Source organism: Amblyomma maculatum, chromosome 6 (assembly GCF_055883805.1).
Source record: "Amblyomma maculatum isolate TAMU_Amacu chromosome 6, ASM5588380v1, whole genome shotgun sequence".
Taxonomy (NCBI): Eukaryota; Metazoa; Arthropoda; class Arachnida; order Ixodida; family Ixodidae; genus Amblyomma; species Amblyomma maculatum.
The window spans coordinates 40,929,400-40,954,932 of NC_139349.1; the positions used below are offsets into that span (position 1 = coordinate 40,929,400).

The following is a 25,533-nucleotide window of genomic DNA, read 5'->3' on the forward strand; positions in this document are numbered from 1 at the left end:
GGGAGGTAGCGACACTTTTGATACCAACGCAAACTCAGAATACGAGCCAGTGTCTTTTTCATTCAAAAGAGAGTGAAAAGGAAAGGTTTTCCGGAAAATCTGGACTCCCGCCGTAGACTCACCATCTTGTTCGTGCAACTTGATTCTCTTCTGTTGGGCATGAAGAGGAATAGATTCGTAGTCAGGGTCCTGATCGATGACTCTCTTCTGCCCCTGTGACATGCTGCGGCAGCGCAGCCCGGGCGAAGTGGACGATGAAACATAAACCAGACCTGAGGACGGACCTCTTTTTTAAAAACGAGGTTGACGAGAAAGTCTTTCCTCTTTTTTACAGACAAAAGCAGCCACAAGAGCACAACTAGTAGATGCGAGTGGGCGTTCTTTTTTCACGTAGGCTAAATGTCGATGACTGCCCAAAAGGGGAATTCACGCCGCTGAGAAACATTCGAACGTGGTAACTTTTCATCTCATTGAAGGAGTTGACAGAGTGTGTTCTGGGCGCCGCCATGTTTAAAAGACGCGCATGCAGCGCCGTAAGTGATTGGTACAATTGGTAGTCCGTTTTGTCCCCTTTGGTAGAAAATACCACTATCATTGTGAGGCGCATTAATAGTAGTAATGGTAGTAATAACAAATAACTAAGACTAGAAGGCCAGCTAATATAGATCTGTAAAAAGCATTGTTTATGAGCCTCTGAGTAACATATATTTATGTTTTTAGCAAAATATTTGGGACACATGTTTTATTTTAAGGGTGCGTTTTTAAAAAATACAATTAATTTAAACGATGCAAAACCAGCTCATTGACTAGTAGCATGATATTTTAACGCTATAGTAATGCCCTTGGCATGCCTCGCGCTCATCTTCATCGTCTTTATAACAGCACATGAATAGATGGCGCGGCGGATGCTCTGGGCAAAAATCTGCCACCGCGCGGTCGGGCGGTCGGGCCGTTTCATGCGGGGGGTTTGTGAACAGTGAATTGTTTGTGTTGTCCGCGTTTTGCCCCGACGATGCCCCATCTAGCTTGAAAGGCTGCTTTGTCCCCCATCGTTGCAATTAAAAGCCATACCCGAGTGGCCCTTTGGCATGAGCAGCATTCACGCCTAGCAGTACGCACCATTGTGCTTGCGTTCCTCCCGCCACCCCTTTTTCCGTTCGACGACCCATCAGCGACTTCCCCCACCTCCATCAAATCATGTCCGGCAGTGGAATCGTGAGTGCGCAGGGCACCGTGGTGTTTGGCCTGCCTGCAGCGGCGGACCCATGCGTGCCTCTGCAACCCTCTTTTCCAGTGGCGCAGAGGTCTAAACTGTCTCCAAACGCGTCGCCTTTCGTTCCCAAGAACTTCGCTCTGCCCGTCGTGGCGAGTACTCCGCAAGCGCCCTTTGCTGCGGCGGCGCCGGTGCCCGATAGCGACATGTCGTTCGCGCCAGCCTTGTCTACCAATGTTCAAACCATCTACGTGACGTAAGTGCTTTTTTACTTCGCCCCCGCCACGCTACACGACCCTGCTCCACGAATCACGCGTTCACCTTTGCCCCCTCTCCTTGGTTTTCCTTGTAGCCGAGTTAAAATGGAAAACTGAGCGCGTTGCACGGGCTCTCAGTGAACCAAGTTGCAGCACGGTCGGGATCAACGTGCAATTGGCGCTCGGTCTTGGTCGTTGCGTATGGCTTTGCAATGAATCGACTCCTTGCTACCATCGCTGTTAAAAAAAAAAAAAAAAAAAAAAAAAAATGGCCGCGGTTTCAATTGAAGGCACAGCACGATCACCTCGTGTCACTCATTATCGCTACGTTTGCATAAGCAACGTGGCTTACTACTAGTTCCCAGTGCGGTCCAGCGTACGAAAAATAATATGGTTGTGATTCAGCCATCAGCAGAGTCACTTTCTGATGCCGAAAGCTCAAGTATGCTAGACGATTGTGTCACAATAGTTTTCTGCCCGCAGCGACCCTTAAACCTCTTTTTCACGGCAAGAGAGAGTGGCGGTAATGATTCATGATTCGCGGTCATGAAATTTTTCGATTGCTGGCGTAGCTTTGCTGGCCTTCGAGCTTTCAGAAAGCTATGTGTGCGCGTCGCGTGTCGTAACTGCAGCTGATAAGGAAAGGGCGCTCTCTTCCTCGCTGCTACGTCGCACTTGTTTCGCGTTGACTGTCCCAAGGCTGTCCAACGGCTTTGTTTTTCTTGCACGTGCAGCATTAGTGCGTTAAAAGTCATTGCGCCATTAGAAAAGCTCGAGTGTTGTGAAATCGCATGCCTGGTACTTGCATGCGTGAAATGGTTGGTATTGTTTGCATTAGTTTGAAACGAGGCGGACTAGCACGATGAGGTTATTCGAGTTAGCATTAGTAGTTGGGCTCTGCATTTTTTTTTCACTCCTTTATATTAGAGCACTATTAGTAGCACAAAGAATGTGCAGAGACTTCATTTTGAGGGAATGTCAACTGAAACATCTCGCTGCCTGAAGAAAAAAAAAAAAGCAAAACTAATCAGGATGAGACATGGTGTGCACTTATGTATTGCTTAACATGTCATGCATAGAGCAAATGTAACTCGCATGGGTAATTTCACGTCACTTTTAGAATCTTCTAAGATTTGAGCTTTTAACCTGCTTGTGGTGCATAATTTTTGCATTGACACACATACAAGGAAATAATGATGAAGCATGGACTACATTAAAAAACTTGCGTAGTTAGCCAGCTATGCAGGCTTGCTCTTCTGTAATGTCAGGATTAAACAGAATTGTAAACTCGTAAGGGGGAAGAGGGTACTGCAGTTCTCTGCATGCATTGTAATGTTAGTTCAAATTGGTAAAAGTGCAAGTCTTGAGGAGGCCTGCAATGTATGCAAGGAACACTAATTTTTTTCACAATTAATGCATTTGCCCCATGCTTCACAATGGTTGCCATAGATCAGAAAAGGAAATTATACTGTAGTTATGTATTGCAAGTTCTCACTTTTGGGACAGAAACTTGAGAGTCAATGAAAACGATAGAAATGAAATTGCAGCCAGCAGAGTGAGCTATGGAAAGGAGAACAATAAGGGTCATATTTTTAGACTGGAAAAGAACAGAGTTGGTTAGGGAATGAACATTAGTTAATGCTATGCTAAGGAAAATTGACCTGGATAGGGCGTGTAATGCATAGAATGGTTACCTTAGGGTAATGGGGGTAATTAGAAGATGAATGCATCAGTGGAGTGGCGGACATTCAGGTTGGACTTTGGTGGGCATATGAGGGTGGGTATTTTATGTGAATAGTATGGCTGCAGCTGGTGCAGGGGGTGGGGTACTAACTTAAAGTTCATGGGAGAGAGCCTCTGTGCAGCAGCAGATGCAGCCGGGGCTGTAAGACTGTGCTGATATTTGCTGCACTCTCTCATCTTCTGTGGCCTTTGAGGCTTTACATTTAAGCTGATGTGTTGCAGGGGCCTGCCAGGGTACTATGCCCCCTACGTGCCGACGCCAGCGGTGCCCTTCTACACAATGCAGTACCAGTGTCTGTACCAGCCAACACCACCAATGGCTGTCTGCGGCCCCATGGAGGAAGGCATGCCGGCAGTGGCCGATGAGCCGCCCTCCACCCTGGTGGCCCCTTCCACTGTGGCCTCGGCCTCCATGGTGGGTGCTTCACTGGTCTTGGTGTTGAAGGGCCAATCTTCTTGCCATCCTGTGAAGCAAGATGATGCCTTTGCTGGGACTGTTGTGCCAGGTTTTTGATGTCTGTAATCTGTACGGGCATGGTTGAAAGCACTGCACATAGAGCGGAGGAAAAAAAAATTGACAGGGCAGGAGGAATATATATTGAGATTCAAATATTTTTACGTGGACTGCTCCTAGGGGTGAGGCTGTTTTTGTGCACCTCTTAAGCATAAGTGCTTCTTGCATCATGGGGGCTTTTGTTCCATTTTTTTCAATCAGCCAATGTTAAGTAAATCAGTAACTCGTCACATTTTTGTGCCGTTCACTTGCAGAATAAGCACGTAGGTTAATGCTTGTCATAGGTAAGTGCAGATAGATGGTGGCATGTTTGTAATATGCCCTGCTATGTAATGCTAACCACTGCACGTTTCCTTCAGCAGAAGGTGGCTTATTAAGCTCTGTAGCATATGGCTGTTGACTCATGCAGGTGTTCATACATTCTAATGACCATGTCGCATCATGGTTATGTTAGTGTGAGCTGAAAGCATACCTGCCAACCCTTCTGATTCGTTCTGAAAACTCACGATAACTACTGTCCTATATCTCCCAATAATTTTCCTCTGCCCACACGGGAATAGTTCTTGCAAAATAGAACCGTGGAATTTGCAACTGCATTGTAATCTCTGACATCATTATCAATGGCCGCTGTAGTACCACCTGTAGGGTACTAGAATAGGTTGAGTACCGCAATTGCCGCCAACGCCCATGCTTTCTAATTACATTCTGCGCACTGAAAGTTGGTACAAGTCTCTTTTAGAGAGAAGAGCTGATATTGGCACAAGTACGAAGTGTTGTTTGTTGTGTTTGACAATGAAATTTTTCTTCTCATTGCTGAGATAGTGAAGTGCCGAATACGCTGTAGGACTGGCATTGGCACTGCTATTTGCTTGGCTGTTTCAATGGTTACTGTGGTGTTGAAGCCACTCGTTTTTGTTCCTGCGTGTCAAAGGATGAAGCCTGTAAGCAGCGGTGGGAAAAGAATCTACGTCACACCGACAAGCTGTTGGATAAGAAATGTGCTTTGTGCATTTTAAGTGATGGCTTATACAGCTCGTTCGGTCGAAAAGCCGTCGGATTACTAGTTCGGCACCAGCTGTCGGGAATAACCAGGGCTGCGTAAAAAAAAAAACGTATTGTGGTAATTTGTGGTTCTAGTGATTGATGTTGACTGGCGTGTCAGAGGCAACGACTACTTAAATGAGGTCATTGTAACTATTTGATTAATTTATGAATTAAAGGAATGGTTGCGGCCTGCCAAACCCTAATGTGGTGAAATTGAATCACCTTAAACTCCCTTAATCATGTACATTACACCATTCTAAAAACTTCGAATGCACCGTATATGCACTGGCACAGTACTCGAGGCATGCACTGGAACGGTGCGCTAGGACAGAGCGATCCTTTTCAGCCTCACAGGATGTCTCTTTCAAGACATTTTTCAAAGGGAAACAAGTTTCAATAAACTCTAAAAGCTGTGCATGAAGCGGAAGAGGCCCTCCTTCATGCCTCAAGTTTAATTAATTGCATGCCCTGATTGCATTTGTGTGTAAGCAATTTTGGCAGAGAATCTGGCAAAAACACTCCTGCAAAAAACAGATATCAAGCAGGAAACTGAGCACCAGGCTTAAATTGTACCGGAATGAAATTGGCGATACAGTGTGCCTTAACTTTGGATGCAACCATTGCGCTGACTTCTACTTTCAATAAAATGCTTGTTTTTGCTGAAGTTTCCGAAGCTTGCGCAAACTAGGTAAGAGCCTGCATATGGAATAGGGCACCGGCATCGATGCGGACTTGTGTAGATGACCACCTCAGTCGAAACACAGCGATTGCAGTGCGCAGCAGATGCTCTGAATGAGCAATCCGCTTGACAGTATTTCATAACAATTAGGGGGAACTTGCCACGCGCTGTTACGACCAAGCATCCGCATTTGCGCGCTCTATTGTTCGCCTGTGGGCATGGAAAAGTTTTGTGAATATGTGGTGATGGTCCATTGGCTCTAAGTGAGCCTGTTTCCAGGAATCCTGTTTTGTAAGCATGTTTTGCTTTGTGGACAACCTGCAAATGCCAAATTGGCCCTGTCAAGAGAACGTCTGGAAAAACACAAAGAAACGTCCCCCTGCGGGAAATAGCAGGAAGTGCTTTCTTTTGTTCACCCTTCCAGTCGAGAAGTGCTATCCTCCAGTGATGAATGCCTCCTATCCAAAGGAGACGACAGAGTGACATGTCCGCTGACGTGCAGGACAAGAAAGGAGCATGACTCATACGGCCATTAAGTGATTTCCCGGGAATGCAGGAAAGATTTGCAATTGTCGAAAAGGGACCATGTTGGGAGCCCTATACGGCGCCACGTGCACTCGGGTTTCTGAGAAGTAAAACCCCCAGAACCAGCCTGTGGTTTCTTTGCTGAAGAATAGAAATGTACCTCCTCTCCTCGCCGTTCCCAGGCTTTTCCCGCCAACAAGTGATCACGCCCAACGAATGAATGCCGGACCAGTCAGTGCTTCAGACCATCAGTGCAGTGATGTGTTCGATTGGATGCCGATACCTGAGGGGCGTGCCCTGGATTTGGTTGGTCAGCATCTTCAGAGAAGGGCTGGACATAGGGGGGGTTTTTAAGGACGCTGCAGAGCACGAAATATCGCTCTGGGCCCTGGGTAAACGGCTCATCCAGTCGCTTCTCGCTATGAACTCTTAACGCTTGTCATTTTGCTGATGTACCCTTCTTTTTCATGTAAATATTCTTGTAAATACGTTTTCTCAAAGTGCCAGTAAACCTGCTTGTACATATTTTACCAACTTCGAAGATTCAGTCCTTCTTCAACCCCGAGTCTCTGCACGCTACCAAGTGAAGGCCGGGTCGACGTAGCCCCAGCGTCACGACAACTGGTGGCAGCGGTGGGATCTGAATCTACAAGCCACAACATCTGGTGATTGGAGGTGGATCTGAAGCTACAAGCCACAACACCTTGTGATCGGAGGTGGCATCTCAAGCAACAAGCAGGCGCAACAATCGGCCAACAAGTGGGCAGCTCGGAACATCGATCGCATGTGTGGGTGAGTGCTTGGCTTTTCTTCTGATGTGGACCAGGTTCTAGAACAGGGTTAGATTTTAGAACTGGTAAAGAGAGTGTGGAAACGCCTTTAGGTTTGGTAGTTTGCACTGTTGTTTTGGAAGTAGCCGACACTCGGAGCGATCATGGACCTACAAAAGCTGCAGAAACCGGAACTGTTGCAATTGTGTGAGGAATTGGGAATTGATACAAGTGGTTTGGCACGAAAACCTTTGATTATAAAGGCAATCACAGATTTGGGAGCCGATGATGAGGAGCTCAGTGAAGCATGGAACCTCATCGGTCAAAAAAAGGAACAGCTCAGACAGCAGAAAGAGCGGGAAAAAGAGGAAAAGGAGCGGGAAAAAGAGCAGAAAGAGCGGGAAAAAGAGGAAAAGAGGCGTGAGCGTGAACTTGAGAGGGAAAAAGAGGAAAGGGAGCGCGAACGTGAGTGGGAAAAAGAGGAAAAGAAGCGTGAAAGAGAAGCAAAAAAGCTGGACCAAGAAATTGAGCTCCGGAAATTAGAACTAGAGTTGAGCAAGAGGTCGGGCAATTGTCCCCAGCTAGCGGTACCTCTTCTCAACAAGGAGGCAGATTTCAAGATGTCAAAGTACATGCAGCCATATGTGATATCAGGGGATATCGGTCTGTATCTGGCTAACTTTGAGCGAACCTGCGAAAAACTGTCCTTCCAGCGAGACACTTGGTCTCAGAGATTATTGACGGTTCTGCCCTGCGAGGCAGCGGAGGTTGTCGCGCGGCTAAGCAAGGAGGACGCGGACAACTACGAGAAGGTCAAAGCTTGCCTTCTGAGAAAGTATAGGCTTAGCGCCGAGGCGTTCAGACAACGTTTTCGGAAAGCTACTAAGTCCAGGGACGAGAGTTACCCTGAATTCCTGTACAATTTAAGAGTTAATTTGGGCGAGTGGCTAAAGAGCACAGATTCCTACAGTGATAGGGACGCTGTAGTCGAGCAAATTCTTTTGGAGCAGTTTTATAACTGCCTCCCAGAAAAAGAAAGAAATTGGTTACAGGACCGAGGCGAAATTAAGTCGGCAACTGAAGCTGCCGAACTTATTGAGGAGTATGCTTCGCGCCGACAATTCAGCAACCCAGCAGTGGATAGGCCCCGCAATCCCAAGTTCAGTGTGAAAAACCGTCAGGAAAGGCACTTTGCTAGAGTTGGAAACGAAGAAATGAAGGTTTCTTCAGGCAAATTCCCTAGAAAGGACGGCAGTGAGAAAAGTGGGGAAGTGACCAACGTGCAGAACACAAAGAATAAGCTTGAGGCTAGGAAGCCGCTCACATGCTTTAGGTGTAATGAGCAGGGTCACATTGCCGTCAACTGCCGGAAAGAAAAGATTGCTTTCTCGTATGTCAGGGACTGCGATGAAAATATGCAGCTTTTAGAACCCTACCTGCATGACCTAGTAGTCAACGGGAAGCCTTGCAAGGTACTGCGCGATTCGGCCGCAACGATGGATGTTGTCCATCCGGCGTATGTATCGCCTTCCGACTATACAGGACAGTGTGCATGGATCCGACAGGTAGTTGAGGAACAGAGTGTGTGCTTGCCGATCGCGAACGTGGTCATCGAGGGCCCTTTCGGCGAATTAACAACCGAGGCTGCCGTTTCAGGAAAGCTTCCTAAGTGCTATCCGTATTTGTTCTCCAACAAATCGGACATGCTGCTGCGAAAGAGGGGCATCCTTTTCGGAGACAGAGTTGTGCAAGCCTTAACACGTTCAAAGGCGCGAGAACTAGCTACACTGCTCATTCCAGAAAAATCCACAGCGGAGGAAACGGCAGTTAAAACAATGGTAAATGCGGAAGATAGCAGGTCAGAAAACTTTGAGAGCGAGGCATCTCAGATAAGTCAACTTGAAAGTGAGCTTGATGAGACGCGGAATGAGGACGTTCTTGAGAGTAACCTCTTGCCGCCAGTGTCTAGTAATCTCACGAGACTTTTAAGTGGAACCCGAGAGGACTTAGCTATAGAGCAAGCCAATGATCCCAATATACAGGAGATAAGGGAGCGCCACCGCGCCACTAAGACAGCAAACAATATTTCTTTCGAGATGAGAAAGGGAGTGCTGTATCGCTTATTCAAGGATAAGCGCGGAGTAGAGCGGGACCAATTAGTCGTTCCCCAAAAGTACCGCGGAGACTTACTGCGACTTTCCCATGGCAGCTCGTGGTCATGTCACCTTGGAATAAAGAAAACAAAGCAGAGGCTGTTGCAAGAATACTATTGGCCTGGATGTTTTAAGGACACGGAAAATTTTGTACGGTCATGCGACACGTGCCAGCGGGTTGGAAAGGCGCAAGATAAGTGGAAAGCTCCGATGGTGTTAGTACCAATCATTACCGAGCCGTTTCACCGGTTAGTAATAGATATAGTTGGGCCACTTCCTGTGACCGAGTCAGGGTACCGTTATATCCTCACTATGTTATGCCCAGCCACAAAGTTTCCAGAGGCTGTTCCGCTGCGCGAGGTGACGTCCGAGAGTGTAGTGGATTCGCTGCTGTCAGTGTTTGCACGAGTTGGATTCCCTTCCGAGGTACAAAGTGATCAGGGTAGCGTTTTCACGAGTGTCCTCACCACCTCATTTCTCGAGCGATGCGGCATTAAGGTAGTGCATAGCTCGATCCATCATCCGCAGAGCAACAGCGTAGAAAGATGGCACTCTGTTCTCAAACGAGTCCTGAGGGGACTGTGCTATGAAAACAAGCGCGAATGGGATACCTGCCTGCCTGCAGCGCTTTTCGCTTTGCGGTCAGTGCCGCACGAATCCACTGGATTTAGCCCAGCCGAGTTGGTGTACGGAAGGTCACTGCGCTCACCTTTGCGAATGGTGCGCGAAGCCTGGGAGGGGCGCGGAGAAGACCCAACAGTAGTAGAATTCATTCTGAACCTCTTGAATCGCTTACATAACACTAAGGAACTCGTTGAGGCCAGCATGAAGTCAGCCCAGGCTCGTTCCAAGGTGTACTATGATAAGTCAGCCCGTCAAAGGACGTTTTGTATCGGGGACCAGGTGATGTTGCTGAGAAGTTCAAGGCAGAATAAGCTCGAAGTACAGTGGGAAGGACCGGCTGAAGTCGTTGCAAAGCTTTCTAACACTAACTACGCAGTGAAAATTCCCGGTAGGCGTAAAGAAGTGCGCATTTATCATTGCAATCTTATGAAGCCTTATGTGCAGAGGGAAGCCGTGGTAAATCTAACGTTAAACCTTCCCGAGGAGATGGGGGACAACTTGATTTGCCTCAGCGGAAAAGGAAGCAACGCTCAGGAGCTTCTCAAAAAGACGGAGCAGAGAGGAGAACTAAAGAAATCCCAGCTGTCCGATCTGGGCGAGATAATAACAGAGTTTGAGGCCTGCTTCGTGGACAGGCCAGGCAGAACTGATTTGACTGAGCACGATATTGAGCTGACTTCAGACGTGCCAGTGCGATCAAGGTGCTACCGATTTTCTCCAAGGCAAAGAGAAATTCTGGATAGGGAAGTAACTCGCATGCTGGAATTGGGAGTAATAAAACCCTCGGAAAGCGATTATGCTTCGCCTATGATCTTAGTAGAAGCTCCAGGTAAAGACCCTAGGCCTGTGGTAGACTACCGAAAGCTAAATTCTCTCACCAGGGATCAAGTGTATCCTATTCCGAATATTGAGGAGAGAGTAGAACAGGTCAGTAGAGCGGCATATGTGACTACGCTGGACCTTACTCGAGGATACTGGCAAGTACCGCTCACTGAACGCGCCAGCAGATACGCGGCTTTCGTCACTCCGACGGGCAGCTACCAGCCAACAATGATGAGTTTCGGGCTCAAAAATGCTCCATTTTGTTTTTCCCGACTCATGGATAGGGTTTTAAAGGGGTGTGAAACATTCGCGGTGCCTTATTTAGACGACATTGCGGTTTTTTCCGACTCATGGGCGGACCATATGGTACATCTAAGAGCTGTACTGAGCCTTTTGCGTCAAGCTGGACTAACCGTAAAGGCCGAGAAATGTTGCCTGGCAAGGGCGACCGTGGACTACTTGGGTCACAATGTAGGTCAAGGTTTCAGGAAACCCAGCGAGATTAAGATTTCTGCGGTAGCAGACTACCCGCGGCCGAGCACGAAGACGGAAATTCGAGCATTCCTGGGTCTGACTGGGTACTACAATCACTACATCCCTAACTATTCAGCTTTGGCTAGCCCTCTGACCGACGCTCTCCGCAAGACAGAACCGACAAATGTAGTCTGGGACGAACAAAAGGAAGCCTCCTTCGTAAACCTGAAGGCTGTGCTGATTAGCCGTCCGGTATTGCGAGCTCCAGACTATGGCCGAGAATTCACGGTCCAGTGTGATGCCAGTGATCGAGGGTTAGGTGCTGTTCTCTGCCAGAGAGATGACGACGGTAATGAGCACCCCGTGCTCTACTTGAGCAGAAAACTGAGTTCTAGAGAGAGGGCTTATTGCGCGTCAGAGAAGGAATGCGCTTGCATTGTATGGGCCATTCAAAAATTGCAGTGCTATCTTGGAGGGGCCAAATTCACCGTAGAGACGGACCATTGTCCCCTGGCTTGGCTGCAAACTGCGACATCGAAGAACAGTCGCCTTCTTAGGTGGAGCTTGATTTTACAGCAGTACAATTTTGAAATAAGATACAAAAAGGGGAAGTTAAATGGGAATGCGGACGCGCTTAGCCGCTCTTTCTAAGCGGTCCGAGATGTTCCTCACCATGTATCCAAATTGATAATCAGGTTTTTTTTTTTTTTCGTGCGCTTGAATATAGATGACTATGTAAAGCAGCACGTTTGGTTTTCTAGGAATACGTGGGTCCTGAACGTCTTGAGAGTGGGCTTTTCTCGAACAACAATGGCAGTTTTCTTTTAACCTGGTCTCTTCAGACGGGAGCCGAGTGCTTGCTTCGACATGTGGTTGAGTTTCAGACAGCTCGAGCAATTTGGCCTACAACAATCAAGACAACGCGACAAGCAACAGCGAGCTTCAAGCGTTCACGTGCAGGCCATTAAGTCGTCTCTTCATGCAGCAGCTGGGACTGCTGCCCTCCGAGTCTCTTCTGGCGGGGGAGGAGGCTGTTACGACCAAGCATCCGCATTTGCGCGCTCTATTGTTCGCCTGTGGGCATGGAAAAGTTTTGTGAATATGTGGTGATGGTCCATTGGCTCTAAGTGAGCCTGTTTCCAGGAATCCTGTTTTGTAAGCATGTTTTGCTTTGTGGACAACCTGCAAATGCCAAATTGGCCCTGTCAAGAGAACGTCTGGAAAAACACAAAGAAACGTCCCCCTGCGGGAAATAGCAGGAAGTGCTTTCTTTTGTTCACCCTTCCAGTCGAGAAGTGCTATCCTCCAGTGATGAATGCCTCCTATCCAAAGGAGACGACAGAGTGACATGTCCGCTGACGTGCAGGACAAGAAAGGAGCATGACTCATACGGCCATTAAGTGATTTCCCGGGAATGCAGGAAAGATTTGCAATTGTCGAAAAGGGACCATGTTGGGAGCCCTATACGGCGCCACGTGCACTCGGGTTTCTGAGAAGTAAAACCCCCAGAACCAGCCTGTGGTTTCTTTGCTGAAGAATAGAAATGTACCTCCTCTCCTCGCCGTTCCCAGGCTTTTCCCGCCAACAAGTGATCACGCCCAACGAATGAATGCCGGACCAGTCAGTGCTTCAGACCATCAGTGCAGTGATGTGTTCGATTGGATGCCGATACCTGAGGGGCGTGCCCTGGATTTGGTTGGTCAGCATCTTCAGAGAAGGGCTGGACATAGGGGGGGTTTTTAAGGACGCTGCAGAGCACGAAATATCGCTCTGGGCCCTGGGTAAACGGCTCATCCAGTCGCTTCTCGCTATGAACTCTTAACGCTTGTCATTTTGCTGATGTACCCTTCTTTTTCATGTAAATATTCTTGTAAATACGTTTTCTCAAAGTGCCAGTAAACCTGCTTGTACATATTTTACCAACTTCGAAGATTCAGTCCTTCTTCAACCCCGAGTCTCTGCACGCTACCAAGTGAAGGCCGGGTCGACGTAGCCCCAGCGTCACGACAACGCGCAATCATTCAGTTATTTTAACGAATGCTCATGCAGATTTGCTTTCTATTTAAAACTACTAACACCATAATTAGGTAGTGGAGTGCTACAAAAGCCTGTAGCAATAGGCAACACCTCAGGCAACAAGCATCATCGGCTGTGCAGTTGACCAAAGTCAAAGTAGCTTTGGCTAGTTACATTTCGTGTTTGCGGTTGCAGCTGCTTGTGTGTACTTAATGGTCAGCTAGGCCGCCTGTGCACGATGCAGGTATACTGTCAGAATTCTCATGTGCCTAAAGTCACGGCGCTATAAAAGCCCATGATGTATTTACGATTTTGCATTTCTGGATTTCTGTCCTTCGTTGCATCGAGAAGAGGCAAACACTTTGAATTTTGTGCAACGTGAGGGTGCGACGTTGGTGTGTTTCACGGCAGCAGAGGTTATTTGAAACTGGAACTTGAACTCAATTCCACTCATCAGAGTGCCAAACAATTCTCCAACCTCGGCTGCTGGTGAAAGGTCATTGGTCTGAATCACACTTTGAGCAATGCTACTCTGTTACATTTTTGAAGCTAGCAAAGATTTGCTACTGCCAGGTTCACGTAAAAGGACTATTAAGCACTGCCAGAAAGTTCGGCCACCACCCTTCCTTGTTGGCGCGAATAAAAAACCTCCAGATTTTTTTCATCTCGCCAGGTTGAGAGGTATGTGAAAGCCTTGATGGAGAGAGGCAGTGAGATGAAAATGTCATTCGGTGTGGCTTGCAACCTTATGATGCCGATTGTACACATCTGAAGTGCTTGGTATGGGTCAGAAGTGTTCTAGTACCGAGAAGAAATTGACTAACATTGCTTATCAAGGACTTTCCCGTCAAGCCATGCTTGTCAAAGCAAATGTTATCCTCATTGTCCGTGAAATGAGTGTACTAGTACCAGTAGTAAAAGGTAGTACCTCGCCCCCTTGATGTCACTATTGCAAATTTGGTGGCTGGCACTACTGTCTTGGCTTTTCTGGTGGTTCTTACTGGTGCGTAACTCCAGCCACATGCAATGTTACTGCACATTAAAAGGGACAGAACACCGCAATTTAGCCATCAGACTTTTTTTGACGCAATGGAGACTGCTATCTAAAATGTTCGATTCCGTGCGGTTCCGGTAGAAACGGTGTAGAAAATTTTGGCAAATAATTTGTCTATATGTGCCTGTTTTTATGTAGCCCGATGCTGGAAACCATGAGCAGCAACCGCGATGACGTCTGGTGGTCGACAAAAAACGTACCAGAAAGAAATATAAATTTCACTCGCCAGACAGTAATTATACATTTTTAGCGTAGATTAGTGTCCTCTTCAGTTTCCACACTCAAGGCTGCTATGGCGCATTAAACTATGGCTCATCAACGAAAGTTATCACCGCTTCATCCACGGAATTCGAAATGCTGTGGAGTCATCTAGTGGCAAAAGCTGAAAGCACGCCTCTCGCGATGCGAAAGGAGGGCTGGTTTTTATTTAAGGACACACTGGAGAGAGTGCAAAATATAATAAAATATGACGAGCTTTCCTAGAGCAAAAAAGAACAATGTGCACTTACGAAAATCGGCGATATTTTGGTCGCATGGGATATTATAGTGAAAGTAATAGGGTTTCTCCGCAAGATGGCACCTCAGTTGTTTTAATGCGATTTTCAATGGCAAATTAAAATTGTAAAGCTTCTTTTCTGTGACATTGTAGTGCTCGATCTGTACTATACAGTTAAAACTCGATTTAACAAAGTTGAGGGGAGCCGTGAATTTTATCGTTAAATCGAGAACTTCGTTATATTGAATGAGGCATTTCTTGGGCACATAAATCAGTACATTCGATTACAGTAAAACCTCGTTAAAACGTACCCGCTTAAACAGTACTTTAGTTTTAAAAGTAGTAAAGTCAAGTCCCCGACTGAGCACCCATTGAACATAATGCATTTTGCATCCGCATAAACCATACCAGCTTATCGCGGTCGTATCGGTTAGCACGTACCATTTTCACTTTTCGTCGCACTCGCGCGTGACGAATTCACGCCGGTAGCACCGACCCAAAGGACGGTTCGGCTAGCGGCGCAACAATCTTCCCTAAATACCGCCGACGGGACGGCAAGCCACACAGCTAATGACAAATTGACGCCAAAGTTGGTAATCATACAACTAGTGCAATCTTTGGGGGTCCGTATGGTCATCGTCATGACCCCCCGCGCTACTTTCGAGTGGGTAGCGCCAACACCACGACCGGCGCCGCTAGCGCGTATGAAAAGAAACAACAAAAATTCTTACTCGACAAGAAAGGCCCGAGGGGACTACAAATTTATTTTCCGCCAAAGAAGTCGGTGAACTTTGTAAATTTTGGGGTGCTGTCTACAAAATAGACCAAAAATTAACACTTTTTCACCTTTATTTCTCGAAAAAAGGTTCGTTAAATCGGGACAGATCACGGAATCGGTTTCGTTATTTCGAGTTAGTCAAAGCATTGAACCCTATGGGCGTCTGAGGGGGAATTAGGATACCTTCGTTAAATCGAGATTTTCGTTAAATCGGGTTTCGTTAAATCGAGTTTTGACTTATGAGCAATATCTTTTCATTTCCACCGTAATCTCGTGACTTATTTTGGCCATTATTCCAGAGACCTTGATCATAAACTGAAAAGCTACCCGCACATTGCAATAATTATTGGCAACAAGCTTTGTAATGGCATCTCTCGGATAAGCTGATCCACTGTCTCATTTTCTGGGTTTGCAGAAAATGTTTGTCATCGCCTGGAAATGGCTCTTGAGACTGGCCAATAGCAGAAGGCTTTGTGTACATGTAACTTCTGGTCTAGCTTCTTTATGAGGGAAGTATGTTTCTTCAGTGTAGTTTGATGGGGGAAGCTGTCGACTTTCACTTGTTTATGCATTGAAATTGTTGGAGTACTGTCCCCCTGAGAAATGTAATGTTTTACCAGAATAATTTTTGTCATTTTTATGAAATACTTTACATTGCTTAGTCTTAAAAATGGGGGATTACTTCAGTGATGCTTTACAGATGCACGGATTCTTTCTCTTTTTGCCTGTACTTATTCTTGCCTTTTGCTCTCTCTTCTCCACATGCAGCAACAGCAGCAGCAGCAGCCAATGGGACAAAATACCCGAGGGAAGAAGAAGAAAAATAGAAGCGGACGCAGAAGAGACACTGCCTCGCATAGAGATTCCTGTGAGTTCAGCAAGTTGAATCTTGGGCTAATTGGTGTACATTCATTTGAGAAGGATTGGTGTAAATTATAGCGAAGCACATGTTCTTTTCTGGAGGCGCATGCTTTGGTTGTTCGCAAGTAGTAGAATGGGTTGGTTTATTGTTTTGGAGATACTAGGTTGCTTTGTATACCAAGCATAAACGGCGCCATTTTGCAGCTTTTCAGGGCTGCAGGCTTCAGAACTGCTTCACAGAGCTTCAAGGGCATTTTGCAGCTCTTGCCTATGTTAAGTGGCAAAATCTGGACTGGGCATTCCTACATACTACCCTGCATCTTCGAATCTGTAAGCATGGGGCAGGAAAGCACTTTTAATTATGGGGTGAAATTTACATGGAGGTCACGCCAGTGCAGGAGTTCTTTGAATTATCCTGGATTTTGAATTAACTGAGTTTGTTGCTGTGTTTGTAGTGCCTGGCTGTTTGTGTAAAATCTGAGAATTGGGGGCAGAGGTCGGAGCGATTTGTTAGGGACAACTGGGTGAACATCTTGGCTTACTCAAGACATCCCTTTGTTATTTCTGTTACTGCAATCAGAAATTCTCATCACGGTGGCCATAACTCATGGAGTGACTTCGTAAGCCTCACATGGAGCGTGCATGCAACTCATAAGGTGCCCCCTCCACTTCTTCCTTGCAGCATTAATGACAGACACGGATTCCTGCAACGTTGTGTCCGACTTTGGTCGAGCTGCATTAAGGAGCAGCACAAGTACAGCAAGGGCCCTGCCTGCCACCTCTGCCAGCCGGGAAGAGTGGCAGGGAGGAGTGGCCAGCCCTGACTTTTCGAGCAGCTCAGAGTTCCCATCGCTGCCCGTGCAGGACTTTCCACAGCGGCAGTCCCCATCGGGCATCAGCTACTCCACAGCCCTGCAGCAACAGAAGGCCCCCCAGCCGCCTGTTGTCACCTCTGTGCTGGCAGCAAACAGGGACTCGGAAGAGCAGGTGTCATCATCATCTGGAGGAAATGTGCGTGGTTCACAGCAACAGGGACGCCGTGGGAGTTCTAGCAATAACAATGGCACGAATGACTCAAACAACAGGCATCACAAGCGTGGCAGTGGTTCACGCAAACACCGTCGTGGTGGGGGTGGTGATGGGGGCAAACGGGCAGAAGATGGGGAGCCATCGACAAGATGCCAGCACCATCAGCAGGAAAGGAGAGGTCCAAAGAAAGGCGGAGGAGGGAAGATGGCCTTGCCGTCCTTCGACGGGGGTGCCGAAAAGCATCAGTTTGAGGCACCCGAGAAAGACGTCAAGTCAGAGCCGAGGCATGAAGTCGAAACCACTGCTGCCAACGGCTCGAGGTATGTAAATCAATCTTTCCTTTGTCTCTGCTGTAGTAAATTAGTGGAGGTGACCGATAGATGGCTCGAAAAGTTAGTTTGCTAATTAACAAATTTGTTTGTTTGTTTTTTCGTGATATTAACCACCAGCGAATGCATGTGCACATAGCTTTGGTGCATTTTAGAGCATACAGATAGCCAGGGCCACACTTTTGATGTTTGTTTCATCATCAGCAGCTTGTGCGAAGTAGTGCATATTTTCCACAAACCAATGCTCTGTTTATTTCCAGGGTTCTTGTAGAGTTGAGATTGGATGCTTGAAATTATTGACTGTGCTGAGCTCACAGATTATCCCTTTGAAAATCGTACATACAAATGCAGGGCAATATATATTTAACGCGAAAATTCGGTGCTCGTTCAATTATGGAACTTCACACTGTACCCTTGGAAGTAATGAATATCATAACAGCAATTTTTATATGCGGAGACTGTTTGACTGCACAGCCTCAGGTGTAATCTGCTGCCAGTGCTGTGAAGCCAGGTCAAACAGAATAGCGTCGTGCACAGTCTGGGACAAAAGTTCGCGGATTTGTGGGGAAACATTTACTTCTTCATTTCCTCGCTAGTTTTTTTTCTGTGATGTGTTTTCTCTGAATGGGGCGTGCTCGTCCCCTCGTGACTCGGCACATTTTCATTAGCTATGTTTGCCCAGTCACACAGAATGAACATTTTTCCACAAACTCGTGTCCCGCACACTTTTAATCCTAACTGTACATGAAAGGACATTGCTTCTGGCAATGCAATTTCATGATCCCCTACAAGTGATTACAGCAAAACTTCACCGTGTTTTTGAAATGTGCAAGGCAAGAATGTGTTATCTGGTAAAGTGTACGATCTCAAATGTTTGATTTTGCAAAATGCACCAGTTATATGAGGTATGAAGACTTTCACTGCACAAAAGTGTAAATTATTATTTTCTGGCACTGTATGTGCAGGTGAAAGATATCCAGGTGGTTCTCAGTTCTCTCAGAATTCAATCTGCTCTCGCGTCGACCTTAGAGCATTAGAGAATCCGGTATGCTTACGGCAGTGGTAAGCCGGGATGGCTTCCTCATTGTTTCTGGATGTGTTTCCGCTTTCCACCATTTCATTGTTTAGAAGCCATCGCAGTGGCAGCAGTGTGTCATCACGTCCCTCCTCTCTTCGTGATGCATTCTTCAAACCCTGCCCACTCTTGTGTAGGCACATAGTTGCAGTTCTCAAATGCATGACCACCGTTGTTGTAAAGCACGGACAATGCTGCTTTGCGATGCTAAACCCAGCAAACAAAATCATGTAATACCCAATATCTGCAAAGCAAAAGCCCAAGCACTCTTATTTTACTGCAAAAATTGAATGCAGCAGTCTTCGGTGTCCTCCTATTTAATTTTATGCGGATGCACGATGAGGGTTGCTGGTGTAGAGCCAATATTGGTTTGTGTATGTGTTGCACACCTGTCTCTAGTACCTGTTAAGGTGTGTCTGAGAACTGCCTTGCTGCAGTTAAGGGATCCTGTTGTCCTTTTTCCATTTACCTTATTTTCTCGCATATTTTTTTCGCTGAAAATTGATGCGAATTTGGGGGGTGCGATAATTATGCGGGGAAAATTTTCGAGCAAATGTTTTGGAGCGCTAAAAGCAAATTTAAATAGGTGTGAATCGGGACTCTTAGGACAGCTATTGTAAATATAAGTAAAGCATTACTTTCAAGCAGAACTTGCCGTTGTCACCACATGGTCACCAAAAGCACGAATTGCTCAAGCACTTTATTGGCCGCACGCAGCCTCATTATCGCTCCCCGCATTTCGTGGTATAATGTTCACAGCAGACCATAAGCTTTCACTCTTGATCAGAGTCAGTGTTGGCACTCTAATCGCTGTCTCCAGTAACATACTACGCTGAAATCGATGCCTAAGTGCCTGCTGGCAGCGTGGTTGCCATGCGCGTGCTCGCTTTAAGTATTCAGCTTAAAAGCAGCTGTATACCTTGCATACCGCCCCATCGCGATGCAGCACCAAGAACATGGTAGACTGTGTAACAAAGCAAGTAACATGGACGGAATGAAGGAAACATTACAATGAGACGCGGAGACACCTCTCAAAATGGCGACGACTACGAGCATCATGGAGGTAAAAAAGAAAAAGAAAGAAAAACAACTCGCATAGCCTATGATGATGATGATAATTTACCCAAGCACGCTATTGCCGCCTAGTAGTGCGCGCACACAGTGAGGCCACCAGCTAGGTTTAGTAGCGCTCCAAAGATGGCGCTTGCTACTATGTACTAGTAAAGTCCCTTGATAATTTGAAAGTAGCGACTTTCTGTGAACTATGCCGCCGCGCCACGCACCCTCGCCGATCCTCCTCTCTCACCTCTCCCGTCGAACGGTGATTGGCTCCGCGGGCAGTCTTCGGGAAAAGAGCGCATTAAGTTCGCTCTTTTTGTGTTTTCATTCTTCGTCGCCGTCATTTTTTGGGCAGCCGCCGCTGCTACGACCGAGCTCCCTGACATTGCGCGCTTGCAATTCGCGTTATACGCGCTCCTTTAGTGCAGCACTATGCCCAGTTGCTGCGCATTTCAGTGCGCAAGCCGGCGTGAAAAAGGCTTTGTTCTTTTCGCGATTCCGAGCGGCAAGATAGACACCGTTAGAAGCAAAAAGTGGCTGCACAACATCGGCCGCAAGAGCTTTACGCTGACGAAGACTGCCCGTCTCTGCGAGGCACAAGCGAATGTGTATACTGAAACTGCACGCAAGCGCATCACTAATCTGGCAATCTCACTTAATTCACTGATCATTTTGCGTCATTATGCGTGTTATTGTTTTCACTTCATGGTTCCGCTCAACGTGCTATAATAGCGACGGCTGATGCATACAATGCGCATACATTCGCATACAATACTTTCTTTAATTTCTGAACCTAGGTCTCGCGTTTCAACGATAGTGCGTGCAATGAGGGAGATTATTAGGAATTAATAGGCTTATGTTGCAGGAAAGCGTGTAGAGAACTCGTCCACAGAACGCGTCCGCAAAACTATATATCCGCACATCAAAAATTTCTCTTTAAACCCTTAAAATTTGACCTTGTCCGAATCTGGCGAAAATTGGCGTCTAACCTAACTTGAATATGGCGAATTCAGTAGTTACGTCCAAATTTCGGGACCTCCTGCAAAATGCTGCCCCAGGAACCCTCTGAATTTGACCTCATCCGAATGTGGCCAAACTCGATGTCTAACCTATAAGTTTGGTATGGCGAATTCAGTGAAGTCGAATCCAAATTTCGGTAGTCGAGAGGGCCAAATTTTTGGGTGCGGATACTTTCCTTGGATGACGGGAAATCGGTGCGCGGATTTTTGGCTCTCGATTTCGGCTCGACATCACCTCAAGGTCGCCGACAGCGGGACCTAAAGGCGTTTCATGCTTAATAGAAAAAAGTTCATATTCGTTTTCAAACCGCCGCGAAAATTCTTAACTACAAAAACGATTAAGCCGTTGCATGTGCAGTGTGCGGTGCCAAACTCAGACTGAACCTTAATGAAAAATTTTAGGACGGCCATCAAAGCAAACATCCCACTACTAAAACTCCACTCGTGAGCAACTTCATAAACAGTACTTCCACGAAAATTAGTTCGAGGCGAATCTAAATTTAACTAACAATTGGTATGCTGAAAATATTCTGGAATGTTCAAATATATTGTAAATATTAAGCTTCATATACTATGCCGTGTTGAGACAGACAGTATGGAAAAGTCGAAAGGAATCTGAGATGTATGCAGCAAGTGGTTTTGTTCGTGCCGCAAGCGCTCTTAATTGGCACTTTCATTGCACGTACAAGACGCTAACTTATGTGGCTCTGGTAGTCAAGCGTGTCGCATGTCTTACTCGTGATTTTATTCAATAGCAGAGTGTGGAAAAAGCGCGAACTTAAGATCGTGCGCATGTGCCAGCCAACTGCCCGGACGGCGAGCGAGCGCTGCCCAAAAAAGCGTGCCATGTGCAGCGCGCGCAGCCGGCGGGCGAGGATATTCGAGGAGGAAAACGCCGGAGTGGAGGAGAGTGTCGCTACTTTCAAATTATTGAGGGGCTTTATGTACTAGCAGACAACTCCTGATGGTAATACTGGTGGTGCGATGATTATGCAAGGAAAGAAAATGTCCAATTTTTGCCCAATGTAGGGAGTGCGAGCATTATGCAAGTAAATACTACCCCTCAGGTGACTGTGTCACCTGTGATTGATGGGCCATACTTGTAGGTGCAAATGGGGTAGTGTTTATTACGTACGTGGATAGCATTTGCTGCTGTTGCCAACAGTAAAAGGTATACTTTGCCAGCGACGGGTTGGTGATTTTGATCTCGGCCACGCCTGAGAAATTCAGGACATTTGAAATTCCTGCCAAGGGTAAAACAATTATTTACGTAGGTTTTTTTTTTTTTTTTTTTTTTCTTCTTCTTCTTCTTTTCTCTTTTGGTTCAAGGATTAAGGTCTGTCTGGGGAGTGGTAGGCACGTATGGGTTCATTTGCACAAGGACCCAGGAGCACAGCATAACCCAGTTCTGAGAACCCTGGTCGTCTTCTCTGTGCAACTACAACATCCACTGCGCTGCTTCTGACTTGCAGGGTAGGAACTGGGCGCACACCACACCAGAACGGCGTCCGGGTCAGTGCAGCGCGAGGACGGCGGGAGACTCGACACTCCTCACTGCTGCGTGGAGTCTTGAGAGGAGACAGCAGCCGGCAGCAGCAGGGCAGTCGTGGCGGCCGGAAGGAGTCGGACGCGGCATGCAATGGGCCGGCCAGGGAGGAGGAGGAGGAGGGCTCTGCTATGCGTGAAGGCAGTGCGAAGCGCAAGAGTTGGAACTCTGCGGGGAGCCCCGCAAGGGCGAAAGACCCGAAGGATGAATACCCGCCCCTGGGCAGCGACCCTGATGGCTGCCGGGAACAAACACCAGAAGCGCGGATAGCGAAACACGATGCAAAGGTGGCCTCACTTTTCAGACTTGTCAGCTAGCTAGTGAAAAAAAAGGAGAAACGGATGAAGCAGTGTGAACTTGGTTTTGGTTTTTTGTGGAGAGAAATTTAGCTCCCTTGAGCTCTGCATTTTGAATACTACAAAGTTTTAGGGTGGTTGCTTCTTCTCAGTCTAGATCAGAAGCTGCAATCAAGAAAGAGTGCCAGATTGAAATTGGGCTATTATTCTCTCTAGGCATTTAGAAACTGCCACCACATCTTAGATGCTCAAGGCATGTATTCATTCCTGAATATAGACCATTTTAAGACCCTTAAAGAAACCGGTTTGACTGGACAGTTAAGGGGGGAGTCGTCAACACTTTCCTGTCCTACGAGAGCAGCCCAGCTCCCCAATATGGCAGCACCATTCACGCCTTTGTAAAATCGTGTATAGGCTACCTTTAGCTGCTGTGTCTTTTTCTTTTTAGAAAGGAGGGGGTTTCTGTTGTATTTCCATCAACTTATTATATCTTATTCTTTTAATTTTGAATGTGGTTCATAGCACATATGCGAACTTAGAGGCACCATGCAAGAAGGTGTGACATTGCGGCTTACTACCCAGCAAAGTCTTTCCAACAACAAAATTTCTAGAGAAAAAGAAAGCAAAAAACTATTCAGAGATACCAACAATAAAAAAAATCGCAGTCGGTTGGATTGATGTGGAGAAAACTCGATAGCGTTTGTTTCTCACTCGCCGATCTGTTCCAGTTCTGACTCTGACCTTATTTCATTTCTCTCTGTAATCACTTTTTTTTTTTACTCATTTTTGCCGAGTCATTCCTCGGCATTTAGCACCTCCCTCCTCTACCCTACAAGTAGAGAGAATAGTTTCTATTTCCATCTGCCAGTCATGGCAGGTGGCACCTGCTAAACAGCCGCATTTCGAAGGTGGAGGCTTTACACAAATGCCTTCGTCGCTCTCCCGATGCAGTGTTGCCGCCATTGTGTCAAGCCTGCCAAACCAGAAAAACAGTGCTATGTTTATAGTAATTGGGAAAATTGCACCAAACTCGCTGCTCTCGATGTGTGCTGTGCTGTGCTCGGGCATTTCAGGGAGGCGTAACCTTAATTATCGCAGCTGTTTCTAAATGGTAGCATCTGTTAAGACCACATGTCTCAGTGCAGCATAGACTTGCGTGGTCATTTTTATTGCAGTATTTGAGCCATTTGCCATTGGTTTGGTGCCCGTATCAAGCTCCTCTCATTTTTTCTGTTCAAAGAGTAAAAGCAGCGCACATGTTGAGATGGAGGCTGATTGACGTCCTCTGGCTTGCATGTCTCTGAATCTTAACTTCCGTTCAGCGTGCACCTGGCAAGCTGGCTGATTAGGCACAGCTGATTCATCCGATGAAAAGTTGTGTTTAATTACACACAAATAGTTTAATGGCCTCATCATCATCAGCAGCAGCCTGGCTATACCCACTGCAGGGCGAAGGCAATGGCACGGTGGTTAAGGTGCTCGATTGCTGTACCTAAGATGCAGGATCGAATTCCGGCTGCTTTTCGGAGGAGGCAAAAGGTGGTTGAAGTTTTTGAAGCCCTCCACTACGCCCTCTCTCACTACCCTCCGAGTCGTTTTGGGACGTTAAACCCAATAATCCAAACCAAACCAATTTGGTGTTGTAATTCACGCACACAAATGTCTCTTTCTGCATATGCGGTGCACTGCATCTGTCTAGATATTGACTTTGTAAGAACCTGTGGCAATACTGCTCAGGGGTATGGCGGAAATTCATAGGCAGCATTCCATGCTGTGTGGTCAAATTTTTGGACCGGGACGGTCACTGTTGTGAAATCTGTTTATAAAAATGTTGGGCAGCGCGGTCAATGGTGAAAGTTACTTGGGTGAAACTGCGTGGATCTGCTGGATTTGCATTCATTTGTCTACCGTTCGATTTAAAAAATTGAAGATTGGGGAAGGTTATCACAGGCTTTGTCCGCATTGCAGGCAGAACAGCCAGCACCATAGCCTGATCAAGGCTGATCTTGGTCACAAGGATTGTCAAGGCAATTGAGTCTGAATGATTGCTTCTGTTTGAAGGCAACGCAATGAAATGAAGTGTAACAGAACTGGCTGACAATGAAAACTCGGACAGGTTTTAAGAAGGTTTAGTGAAGCCTACACTTTATGAGTAGGCAAGTGTAAAAAGCTCAGGCACCTGTGGTCTTAACTCCTACGCTGTGGACCCATAGTATTAGGTTGCCGGCCTGCGCGTCTGGTTTGCCCATAGTGCGCCTTCAGTGGCTTTTGCACCACTTGTTCATCTGGTGTGAAGCGGTAAGGTGGCCCCGCTCCATGTTCTTGCTGGCTGGCTGGTGCCTCATCACCCCTTGAAGCATCCCACCACAACAGCGTCTTTGCAGCCATAGCCGGGACTGCAGTTTGAGGATAGTTAGGGAGCAACTTTCACATGTCCGCAGAGTGGGTTCTTGGCAGCCTGGTGATGTAATGAATGGTCCTCGAAAGCATTCAGCCCTTCATGGCGGAACTCCACAAATGACACTGTAGGCAAACTTTACTTGTTAAAATTGACAGTAAACGTGCCTGTTTAATGGGGTTTCTTGAATCTACCCACCTGCATAACCGTCTAAGATAATCAGGTCGTCAAACCTGATCAGTGATTTGTTCCACTGAAAGACAAAAGACTAAAGTGCAGCGAATGGGTTTATTAGGTAGTTTTTTTTGTTTTATGTCAAAAAGCTTCTGAATACATTTCTAGGAAGAAAGCTGCTTACATATATGGATAGAATATTGAATGACATGTTCCCACTGTTGGCCTTTGCAAAGTGCACAGACTTTTTTGAAAGCATGAATTGTAACTGAACATTTCTTTGTGATGGGATAGCTAGAGCAACTCTGCAATGACTCGGTGAAATTCTGAGCATGGTTCTTCTAAATTGGTTAGGTGTAGCTATAGGCTCATTTCTTGCTTCCTTTTCTTCTAGGATGCTGTGGCTAAAACTGGAGACAACATTCCAAAGCAGCAGCAGCAGTCATCACTCAGGGAAAAAGGTAGTTTCACATTGATGCAATAAACTTTAATTGCAGTAAAGTCACAGTGCAAGTACGGATGGGCACTTGATCTCGAAGGTTCAGAACCCCAGATTTAAAGAATTTCTGCGGTCCTGTGATTTCT

General features: G+C 46.6%; 2 protein-coding genes across 2 annotated transcripts in view; one reads left to right on the forward strand and one right to left on the reverse strand.

The window, feature by feature from the left end:
• Positions 1–539, reverse strand: part of D12 (YEATS domain containing 2 homolog D12) — a 45,077-nt gene extending 44,538 nt beyond the window's left edge. Inside the window, exon 1 of the mRNA XM_084606518.1 lies at positions 123–539. Coding sequence (XP_084462644.1) covers positions 123–222 — 100 coding nt within the window. The 5' untranslated portion in view covers positions 223–539. The remainder of the gene's footprint in view (positions 1–122) is intronic.
• Positions 540–910: 371 nt separating this feature from the next.
• Positions 911–25,533, forward strand: part of Sbp2 (SECIS-binding protein 2) — a 79,836-nt gene continuing 55,213 nt past the window's right edge. The window contains exons 1-6 of the mRNA XM_084606519.1: positions 911–1,469; positions 3,436–3,628; positions 15,931–16,030; positions 16,706–17,372; positions 22,007–22,367; positions 25,343–25,409. Coding sequence (XP_084462645.1) covers positions 1,198–1,469; positions 3,436–3,628; positions 15,931–16,030; positions 16,706–17,372; positions 22,007–22,367; positions 25,343–25,409 — 1,660 coding nt within the window. The 5' untranslated portion in view covers positions 911–1,197. The remainder of the gene's footprint in view (positions 1,470–3,435; positions 3,629–15,930; positions 16,031–16,705; positions 17,373–22,006; positions 22,368–25,342; positions 25,410–25,533) is intronic.